Here is a 12,518-nt window from a genome sequence, read left to right as displayed (position 1 = left end):
TCTAATGTTTGTAAATATTTTTTTATTTTTTGTAACTTAGTTCTTTTTTATTTTTTGTACTTTAGTTAGTTTATTTCATTGTATTTATTTGTAGGAATTGTATTTAATTTATTTATTGATAGTGTAGTGTTAGGTTTAATTGTAGATAATTATAGGTATTTTATTTAATTAATTTATTGATAGTGTAGTGTTAGGTTTAATTGTAACTTAGGTTAGGATTTATTTTACAGGTAAATTTGTAATTATTTTAACTATTTTAGCTATTAAATAGTTCTTAACTATTTAATAGCTATTGTACCTGGTTAAAATAAATACAACGTTACCTGTAAAATAAATATTAATCCTAAAATAGCTATAATATAAATATAATTTATATTGTAGCTATATTAGGATTTATTTTACAGGTAAGTATTTAGCTTTAAATAGGAATAATTTATTTAAGAAGAGTTAATTAATTTCGTTAGATTAAAATTATATTTAATTTAGGGGGGTGTTAGGGTTAGGGTTAGACTTAGCTTTAGGGGTTAATACATTTATTAGAATAGCGGTGAGCTCCAGTCGGCAGATTAGGGGTTAATAATTGAAGTTAGGTGTCGGCGATGTTAGGGCGGGCAGATTAGGGGTTAATACTATTTATTATAGGGTTAGTGAGGCGGATTAGGGGTTAATAACTTTATTATAGTAGCAGTGCGGTCTGCTCGGCAGATTAGGGGTTAATAAGTGTAGGCAGGTGGAGGCGACGTTGAGGGGGGCAGATTAGGGGTTAATAAATATAATATAGGGGTTGGCGGCGTTAGGGGCAGCAGATTAGGGGTACATAAGGATAACGTAGGTGGCGGTCGGCAGATTAGGGGTTAAAAAAATGTAATCGAGTGTCGGCGATGTGGGGGGGGCCTCGGTTTAGGGGTACATAGGTAGTTTATGGGTGTTAGTGTACTTTAGAGCACAGTAGTTAAGAGCTTTATAAACCGGCGTTAGCCCAGAAAGCTCTTAACTACTGACTTTTTTCTGCGGCTGGAGTTTTGTCGTTAGAATTCTAACGCTCACTTCAGCCACGACTCTAAATACCGGAGTTAGAAAGATCCCATTGAAAAGATAGGATACGCAATTGACGTAAGGGGATCTGCGGTATGGAAAAGTCGCGGCTGAAAAGTGAGCGTTAGACCCTTTCCTGACTGACTCCAAATACAGGCGGTAGCCTAAAACCAACGTTAGGAGCCTCTAACGCTGGTTTTCACGGCTACCGCCAAACTCCAAATCTAGGCCTCTGTGCTTAATTCGCTCTCTCTTTCCTATCTCTATTCCTCTTTGTTTTCAATCCAATTTCTCTTACTTATTGCTCTTCCCGCCTTTCTAACTTTTCACCAGACTGAAGGATTTCTATGAAACTATGACACTAGCTTCTCACCTTCAATGAAATGCCAGAAAGACCTGTGTCACCTATGCATTATTCTGTAGGCATCACACAGGATCTCAATTCAACCGTCCTGCTGCCACGTCTTAAGCCAACCATAACACATGTAAATGCTGTGGTGCCATCCACCAACTATCAAGGCACAAAGTCATATTCACTCATAACATTTAGACCAGCACTGGACTGGGCATTATTATTCTCTCTCTCTCTTTTACACAGAACAACTCTCAGAATCCATCCCACAATCTCTTTGCCCAAATCACTGTTATTGTCCCTATACCTCACTACAACCCTTCTTTTCCTTCATTTCTGTGTCTCACTAACATTCATATCTCTTTTAAACATTCTTCCCTTTTAATTAATTAAGCAGATTTTACATTGAGAGTTGTTTATCTCACTATGGATGCAAAGGAGAGACGCCTGAATTACAATTTAATACTCAAAAAACATGTCTCCATGCAGGCGAGTTTTTGATCATCATGCCCATTGCCATCCCTCTTTTTAATTCTTCCTATCTCGTTTGCCTCAGTATTTAACCTTTACATATTGCTTTATTATCATTCTCTTCCGCTATCTCTTTACCGACTATTCTCCTTCCAATCCCTCTAATGCCATATTTTTTTTTTTCTTAAAAAGCATTCCTAGGTAAACTCAGCAGCAGGAAGATAGCTGCTGATTGGTGGCTGCACAAATATACCTCTTGTCATTGGCTTTTCAATGTATTCAGCTAGCTCCCAGTAGACCATAGCTGCTCCTTCATTAAAGGATACCAAATTAAGCAAAATTAATAGTAGAAGTAAATTGGAAAGTTGTTTAACATTGTATTCTCTATCTGAATAATGAAAGCAACATTTTGTGTTTCATGCCCCTTTAACCTCTCACTCTCTTCCCCTTCCCCTTCCTGTGAAAGGGTGAAGTATATACTCAGATGTCCAATTTGTTACATTCCACTTCCTTGATCAGTATAACAGCTTATTCATATATGTTCCTAACTGGCTAAACCAGAAGCTTTAAGCTAAAGAACCCTCAAGCGACTTTTTATGGGTTGTGTCCCGGGACCTCAATGCAACTAAAATTTTGCTTAAAAATTGACGTTAAAAATAATAATAATAATAATTTTGTAAACAGAGCTTTTAGTAATGAACATACACAACAAATGTATTTCATATCCCTTTAACCGTTCAAAAATTATCAGGAGAGGAACCACTCTAAAAAATGTAGAAATGGGGATAAATAATAGATAAATCAAAACATAAATGGCTTTAACTGCCATTTACATACATATAACAAGCAGTATTTGAAGAAGAAGAGAGATTTTTAGCAGCAAAACAATAGCTTTTTTCACAAATGAGACACATAGGATGCCCCAAACGTCACTTACCGTACTGACAGCGAGTAATGATTGACTTCTTTTTCACTCTTCCTTAGCAGATAGCTCCCATCCTGGCCATTTGTAAGTAAAAGTGCCTCAGCTGCATGTCGAGAGAGATTATCGTGGTACCACCTATCAGGAAATGAAGTTTGTTAGTAGCTGCAGAGAAATCAAGTTACCAATGAAACTGGTTAAAAGGGAAATACAAGTTACATATTTCTAATTCTGCTTTTTCAAGTACAAGGGGTTTAAAGCTGCATTTTTAAGATGACTACTTCTAAAGGCAAAAATATGTAGTTATGCTGCCTCTTTAACGTTGAAAGGTAATACACTTGTTTTAGTGCTTAAAGGGAAACTAAACACATCCACAATTTTTCTTTCATGATTCAGATAGAGCATGCAATTTTAAGCAACTTTCTAATTTACTCCTATTATAATTTTTTCTTCTTTCTCTTGCTATCTTTATTTAAAAAGCAGGAATGTAAAGCTTAAGAGCCGGACCATTTTTTACTGTGCTTTACTGATAAATAAAACATATTGCTGCCACTTGCCTTGGATTTTGTATCTACGTATTGGAGACTGGAGTGGATCTCCTAAGTGGCATGCATAGACCACTGTGTGCTGGACTGATTGTTTGTTTTTGGATCTTTATTTAAAAAGCAGGAATGTAAAGCTTAAGAGGCGGCCCATTTTTGGTTCAGAACCTAGGTTATGCTTGCTTATTGGTTTGCTAAATGTAGCCATCAATAAGCAAGCACTATCCAGGGTGTTGAACTAAATATTGGCTGGCTCCTAAGCTTTAAATTCCTGCTTTTTAAATAAAGATAGCAAAAGAATGAAGAAAAATTGATAGTATTAGCAAATTAGAAAGTTGCTTAAAATTGAATGCTCTATCTGAATCATGAAAGAAAAAAAAATGGGTTTAGCGTCCCTTTAAGTAAGCAGTAAAGCATTGCAAAATAGTGTGATGTAAAGTCAGCAAGACAGTCAGTTGTTTCCATCAAAATGTAGTATGTTCAAGAGATTTAAAAACATATTTATAAGTAAATAATGAAACATTAGATATAGGTATACAGTATATTAATGTATCTGTGTATAAAGATAGATAGATGATCGATAGATAGATAGATAGATAGATAGATAGATGTAAAATGCTCAACTGTTTCTAATATACAGTACATAGGTCTAGATTACAAATAGAGCACAAAGATATTAGCACTATGGAGCGAAAGCCTCAAGCACCCTAACATCTGTAGGACGGATAGTGCGGGTATAGTCTTCTATAGGGCGTGCTACAAAACCCTATTCTCTTTCACTTGCATGCTAGCCAAATGTAAAATAGCATTGCTTTCACTCAGAAGGAAATGCTTATATATATTTATCTAGATTGTAAGTTCCCACGGGAATAGGGCTCTCAATTCCTCCTGTTTTTGTCTGTAAAATGTTGTCTTATCGTATTGTTTCTCCATTGTACTGTTATCCTTGTACCCATGGGCAGCGCTGCGGAATCTGTTGGCACTTTATAAAAAAAGAATAATAATAATATATATATGTATATATATATATATATATATATATATATATATATATATATATATATATGTATAGATGTCTATGTATACACCAACATACCACATGCAAATTATATATATATATATATATATATATATCAGTGGTGTATTTAGGTTTTGTGCTGCCCTAGGCACTCAAAATTCTGCTGGCCCTTCCAAGGTTTTTTTGGCCATTATATTTTTAGCTCATGGAGTAACGTGAATTTTATTTTAATTTTTTTTCATGGCATTTCCAAAGTAAATGTTCACAAGGGCTTTGAAAACATTTGTATACACTCATGCACAGGCACACACACACACACACACACACACATATATACATACATACACACTTTTTATACATTTCTATAATAAACATATATTTTACATTTAATATGTATGTGTATATATATATATATATATATATATATATATATATATATATATATATATACATAGTATATATATAATCCAAGTATAATCACCTCACACCTTTTTTTTATTCTTGGATTTTGTTTGCGAGATTTAGCACCGGCTTCACTTGTATATACAGGGTGTGCAGAGGTTGTGTGTATATATATATATATATATATATATATATACATACATGTGTGTGTGTGTAAACAGTGTAATACTTTATTTTAGCACAGAAAAGCGTCCGCTTCAGGGAAATCCCCTAAGAGTCTGTCCCAACCATGGGATTATACCAAATAAACACAAGCGGGGTGCTATTGTGAATAGCAGCAAGCCAAGCAATATTGAAAAGCTACTAGTAAGAAAATAGTACAATCGCACAATCAGTGTTCCAAAGTTAAAAAGTAACCTTACTACCAAAAATGAAAAATGATGTCGAAACACTCATAACTGATGGCCAACTAAAATGGGACCTAACAAATATAGATAGACTTTTGCAAAGCAAGTCATTCTCTTCATCTCACCTGTGTATAAACTGATTGTAGAGCAGTATGTACCATTACAAAAAAGGTAGATATTCTGGTGCGCAAGTCCTACCCCTGCATATACACTAATCTGTACCCATAAACAGATATTGGAAAACACATGTAAATATAAAATAAGCGTAAATATAAAATAGCGCAGTATGTACCATTAGCCTTGCAACAGGCAGTAAACGAGAGACGTTACTACATAAAAAGACGGTACCAACATAACTTTACTGTGGTAAAAGACGCAACAAGTTCAGATGATTTGAGGGAAATGCACAACATGCTGATAAATCAAGCCTACATAACACATGGACTGTGTGCAAAATGGGTTCCCGGTGCATCAGACTCTTGTTTTAAATGTTTGGCCACTAAACTTTCTCTACTTATTATGGGAATCCCCTAAAATGAAGTGTTTCTGGGGTTCTCATGTTCTTTTTTTTGCCTGGTATTTAGGGTCTGAACTGTACTTACTATGTGGGATCAGACTGATATACTTTGGGAAAGTTCCCCTCTGTGAAAAGCACAAATGGGCTAAAAGAGGCTGCTCCCCGCTGGTAGCCCGCTATAGAACAAGCTACAGAGGTGTTCATCCCTGGTAAAGCGCTTCTCTTTCTGTATGCAAAAGACAATGCAACCTGAGCTATAGATTGCACTCCACTTCTAATCTAGCAATAAATAGGGAAATGTGCCTGTATTGATTTTTCCTTCAATGTTTTACCTAAAATAAATTAATGCACAATTACATTTCTGCATTTACAGCTTAATGTAAAAGGAGGCTGGGGTAATGATAACACAGAATGCTGTTTTAATGACCTATTTAAATATATATTCATAGTTGCTACATGGCCTTATTTTATTCTTTGCTTACAAAACAATTGTGAGACCCAAAACAGTCAAACATGCTGAGTATTGCTGACAGTCAACATAAAAATCAGTTACAATATAGCAATAACTGCTCCACAATATTCTCCTCCTTGTTTTGAAATGGAAATAATATGGATGAACAGCTGATTTAAAAGACTGTCCAGATTGGAGGATTTTATCCAATTTAAAGTGACATGAAAGCCAACATTTTCATCCATGATTTAGATAGAGCATATAATTTTAAACATTGTTCCAATTTACTTCTTTTATTTAATTAGCTTTGTTCTTTAGTTTTTTATTTGTTGAAAAACATACCTAGGTAGGCTGGGCTCATGAGCTAGCTGCTGATTGGTGGCTGCAAATCTATATATATTATCATTAGCTTATTGATTTGTTTAGCTAGACCCCAGTAGGGCAGTACTGGTCCTTCAACAAAGGACACTAAGAAAATGGGAGGGCAAACACAACAAACACACACACCACAAACACTGCACACACACTCACACTGCTCACACACACCACAAACACTGCACAAACACATACTGCTCACACACACCACAAACACTGCACGCACACACACCCTTCAAACACTGCACACACACCTCAAACACAGCACACACACACCTCACAAACACTGCACACACACACACACCTCACAAACACTACACACACACATACCTCAAAACACTGTGCACACACCACAAACACTGCACACACACACCTCAAACACTGCACACACACACACTACAATCACTGCACACACACACCACAAGCACTGCACACACACACACCTCACACACCACAAACACTGCACACACACACCACAAACACTGCACACACACACACACCACAAACACTGCACACATACCTCAAATACTACACACACCACAAACACTGCACACATACTGCTCACACAATATAAACACTGCAACACACCACAAAACACACTACAAACACTGCAACACACAAACACTACCCTACACATACTGAAACAGATATTTGACTACTGAACAAGTTCCATACTCTGCATCATCCTAAGTAACGTATTACTTAATTTTTTTGCCCTAGTTTATAGGTACTGTTTCTAGAGTAGACAGAGGCAAGTAGGGGTTAAAGCCCTGAATCAAGTGCATGATAAAAGTTGTAACTATCATGCTAAAAGTTATGAAGGATTAAAAGGACAGTCTAGCTAGTTTTATAAAATAAAAGTGTCTATTGTCAGGCAAAAATGACTGATTCCAACTGCCACGGGTGCCTAAATTGCTATGGGTTTTGAATGTTGTAATAGCAACTACGTTTAACATTATGCTCTGTGATTGTATGGACAGTTTGCTCAGTGATGCATACATCAGCAGCCTTCAGAGAATACTAGTGCACCAGCAACCACAAAAAAACAAGTTTCCTCAGCTTCTACAGCACAAAATGTGTGCAGATGCAAGCACCGTGATTTTAGGACTGCATTAGATATTTTTTAAAACAAAATCTAATAGATTACTGCTACTCTGACAATATAAAATTAAAACCTTCTGCAAGCAGATCTGCTCACTGCCTAATTTAACTTAGGAAACAACTTGCAAGTAAAAAGCAATGTTCTAGTTGTTCCCTAAATAGTTATGTTAAGCACTTAGCAGATCTGCATGAAGTGAGCTTCGTTTTCTCACTGTGAGATTAGCAGCACTTTAGATTAGATTTTTTAAAAAAAACAAAAAACAAAGATAAAACAAAGCTGCTGCTCTTACCATGGGAAGCAGATTTCACTGATAGCAGATCTGTACAGATGATACACGCACTGCAGACACGGACTGCCTTTGGAACTACTGGGAGGACGCTTCTGGTAGGGATGGGCCAATGTGTTTATATTCTAATTCGAATGTTAGAACGAATGTTATTGTAGAAATTCGATTAACATAATAGAATGTTGATAAGAACGAATATTCTTAAAAATTCTGTTATCGAATGTTATTTACAGTTTTCGAATGTCACTTTCGAATTAGAACGTGACATTCGAATTCGAAGCTATTACATTTATAAAATACAGTTGTAGACTAGAATTACTATTTCGAATTTGAATGTCACATTTGAATTCGAATGTAGCATTCGAATATAACATTTATTAAAAAAGTTGTAGACTAGAAATACTATTTCGAATTTGAATGGTACATTCAAATTCAAATATTATATTTATTAAACACAGTTGTAGACTAGAAATACTATTTTGAATCTTACATTCAAATTCGAATGTCACATTTGAATATTACATTTCAAAATTGAATGAATACATAGCTAAACATTATATTATTCGAACAAATATTTTCGAATTTTATTGAAAAATTAGAAAATCAAAAATAGAATGTTAGAATGTTATATAAACATTCAAAATTCGAATTTTTAGAAACATTCGCCCATCCCTACTTTCTGGTTGTCTCTAGACAACCACCATGCCTCCTTCTCCATCTGCAACTGGGAATGTCTTGCAAAGTGCAAACTTGACAACAGAAATGTGAAGCAAAGAGATATATTTGTAATAAACTGAAGCTGCTAAGTTTTGGTTTTCTAACGCATCTTTACAGTGGTTTTCTTCTGTTTGAGCGTGCTCACATTTATGCTGTTTGATAATAGAAAAAGACTGTTTTCTAACTAAAAAAGTAAAATATATTAATAGTTTATTTCCATTTTAATTTCAGTTATTCAGAAATAGTGAATAGGAAGGACGTTTATTACTGTCCTTTAGAAACAGAGGCTTACATTAAGATTTATTATGAGAAGATTATAAATTACAAAAGTATACAATCTGTTGTATCAGTACTCAGCAAGCAGTAAATTTGTCCATTATGTGTACTGGTCCCTCAACGCACTTACAGCATGAACGAGTGCGGTTCTCCTGTACATAAAGAGAGCCCTGGTAGAAGCCATCACAACCAGCATAGAAGAAAAGTTATGATGATGAAAAAATATATCAGCCTCTTACCAGAGTTCAACTAAACACTGCTCCAGCACCATGGTAGCCTTTTACATGGTGCAGCTCACAGAGGACTCACAAGTTCTCCCACACTGAGATTCCTCCTCAAGCATACAATCCCACAGTGAATTTCCCCCTGATGCACACTGATACTCCTGACAACACAACCACACTGAGTGCTCTGACTGCGCAGCGGTATTTGCAAATAAAGCTGGTCCCTCCCCCCCTCCAGTCACCAAAAAGCCGGGAAACAATAGGGAAGAGAAGTGGAAATTGAAAGTGCACAATAGATGTATTAAATACAAGAATTAATGTCGGCCATTATTCAAAATAAAAAGATACATGTACTAATGATTTCTAAGTCGCCCAGTGTATTTTATTATATCTTTTCATGTGACAACACTAAAGAAATTACACTTTGCTACAATATAAAGTAGTAAGTGTACAGCCTGTATAAAAGTGTAAATTTGCTGTCCCCTCAAAATAACTCAACACACAGCCATTGATGTCTAAACTGTTGGCAACAAAAGTGAGTACACCCCTAAGTGGAAATGTCCAAATTGGGCCGAATTAGCCATTTTCCCTCCCCTGTGTCATGTGACTCATTAGTGTTACAAGGTCTCAGGTGTGAATGGGGAGCAGGTGTGTTAAATTTGGTGTTATCGCTCTCACACTCTCTCATACTGGTCACTGGAAGTTCAACATGGCACCTTCATGGCAAAGAACTCTGAGGATCTGAAAAAATAATTTTTGCTCTACATAAAGATGGCCTAGGCTATAAGAAGATTGCCAAGACCCTGAAACTGAGATGCAGCACAGTGGGCAAGACCATACAGCAGTTCACATGACAGGTTCCACTCAGAACAGGCCTTGCCATGGTCGACAAAAGAAATTGAGTGCACGTGCTCAACATCATATCCAGAGGTTGTCTTTGGGAAATAGACGTATGAGTGCTGCTAGCATTGCTGTAGAGGTTGAAGGGGTGGGGGGTCAGCCTGTCAGTACTCAGACCATACGCTGCACACTGAATCAAATTGGTCTGCATGGCTGTCATCCCAGAAGGAATCCTCTTCTAAAGATGATGCACAAGAAAGCCCTCAAACAGTTTGCTGAAGACAAGCAGACTAAGGACATGGATTACTGGAACCATGTCCTGTGGTTCGATGAGATCAAGATAAACGTATTTGGTTCAGATGGTGTCAAGCGTGTGTGGCAGCAACCAGGTGAGGAGTACAAAGACAAGTGTGTCTTGCCTATAGTCAAGAATGGTGGTGGGAGTGTCATGGTCTGGGCCTGCATGAGTGCTGCCGGCACTGGGGAGCTACAGTTCATTGAGGGAACAATGAATGCCAACATGTACTGTGACATTGAAGCAGAGCACTCCCTTTGGAGACTGGGCCGCAGGGCAGTATTCCAACAAGATAATGACCCCAAACACACCTGTAAGACGACCCCTGCCTTGCTAAAGAAGCTGAGGGTAAAGGTGATGGACTGGCCAAGCATGTCTCCAGACCTAAACCCTATTGAGCATCTGTGGGGCATCCTCAAACAGAAGGTGGGGGAGCGCAAGGTCTCTAACATCCACCAGCTCTGTGATGTGGTCATGGAGGAGTGGAAGAGGTCTCCAGTGGCAACCTGTGAAGCTCTGGTGAACTCCATGCCCAAAAGGGTTAAGGCAGGGCTGGAAAATAATGGTGGCCACACAAAATATTGACACTTTGAGCCCAATTTGGACATTTCCACTTAGGGGTGTACTTACTTTTGTTGCCAACGGTTTAGACATTGATGGCTGTGTGTTGAGTTATTTTGAGGGGACAGCAAGTTTACACTGTTATACAGGCTGTACACTCACTACTTTACATTGTAGCAAAGTGTCATTTCTTCAGTGTTGTCACATGAAAAGATATAATAAAATATTTACAAAAATATGAGGGGTGTACTCACTTTTGTGAGATATTGTGTGTATATATATATATATATATATATATATATATATATATATATATATATATATACACACATACACACACATACATACATACACTTACCAGCCACTTTATTAGGTAGACCTGTTCAATTGCTTGGTAACAAACACATGGCAGCAACTCAATGCATTTAGGCATCTAGACGTGGTGAAGACGACTTGCTGAAGTTCAAACCGAGCATCAGAATGGGAAGAAAGGGGATTTAACCCCTTGAGTGCTAATGACGGTTCTGAGCCGTCGCAAAATGTCTCAGGTTTTTAGTTAATCGCCAATCTTCCTGTATCCTTTTCCATCTTTGTGATTTTTCAATTCATATTGCACCACTTTTTTTAACTGGGTAAAATGCTTACGTTTTAAAAACATCTACTTTCTGTATTCATTCTACTATATGCCATTTCTAATTCACTTTTTCCGTAAGCCATAGGGGCTACTGCCATTCGACACAGTGTTAAACATAACACAGTATGCACACAAGCCCTGACCAAGTTACCTTTGTTGATCCACATGAAGATGAAACAGGACATTAACCTGATAGGACCCTTTATTTAGCTACCAATCAGCAAGCGCTATCCAGGTGCTGAACCAAAAATGAGCCGGCTCTTAAGCTTATTTTCCTGCTTTTCAATAAAGATACCAAGAGAAAGAAGAAAAATTGATAATAGGAATAAATTAGAAAGTTGCTTAAAATTGCATGATCTATCTGAATAATGAAAGAAGAAAAAAAAATTGGGTTTCATATCCCTGACATGAGATCCAAAAATTTTCTTTCATGATTCAGATAGAGGATACAGTTTTAAACAACTTTCTAATTTGCTTCTATTTTCTAATTTGTTTCATTATCTTGGCATTTATTGAAGGAGCAGCAATGCACTAATGATTTCTAACTGAACACATGGCTGAGTCAATCACAACTGATATATATATATATATATATATATATATATATATATATGTGTATCCACCAATCAACAGCTAGAACCTAGGTTCTCAGCTGCTCCTGAGCTTGCCTAGATAAACCTTTCAGCAAAGGATAACAAGAGAAGGAAGCACATTAAATAATAGAAGTAAATTGGAAAGTTGTTTAAAATTGCATGCTCTGTCTAAATCATGGAAGAAAAACTTTGGGTTTCATGTCCCTTTAAGTACATCCCACTGCTTAGTGCTTTTATTATTACAAAAATGAAACAGACTGTTTTTTATATCCCTTTAAGTCACAAGCACATACTGAAGTTCTTTTTATCTATTATAAAACATTCCTAAAGCTGGCCACCCTGCCCTCTAGTGGGACATAAAACAAAAAAAAATTAGAAAATCTTTTTTTTTTCATAAGAAAAGTCTCATGCTGCTAAACAGTCTACATGATGGTCTATAATATACACTGATTGCGCCTGCATTGGAAGTTATAGTGCATGAAGAGTCACTGGCTGTAT

General features: G+C 36.6%; 1 protein-coding gene across 2 annotated transcripts in view; it reads right to left on the bottom strand.

Annotated features, from left to right (window-relative positions):
• Positions 1 to 12,518, bottom strand: part of DAPP1 (dual adaptor of phosphotyrosine and 3-phosphoinositides 1) — a 267,600-nt gene that overhangs the window by 121,855 nt on the left and 133,227 nt on the right. For both annotated transcript variants that reach the window (XM_053703479.1, XM_053703480.1), the window contains exon 2: positions 2,796 to 2,918. In XM_053703479.1, the coding sequence (XP_053559454.1) occupies positions 2,796 to 2,918 (123 nt within the window). The remainder of the gene's footprint in view (positions 1 to 2,795; positions 2,919 to 12,518) is intronic.

Source organism: Bombina bombina, chromosome 2 (assembly GCF_027579735.1).
Source record: "Bombina bombina isolate aBomBom1 chromosome 2, aBomBom1.pri, whole genome shotgun sequence".
NCBI classification, from domain to species: domain Eukaryota; kingdom Metazoa; phylum Chordata; class Amphibia; order Anura; family Bombinatoridae; genus Bombina; species Bombina bombina.
This window is presented reverse-complemented; position numbering and strand designations above follow the sequence as displayed.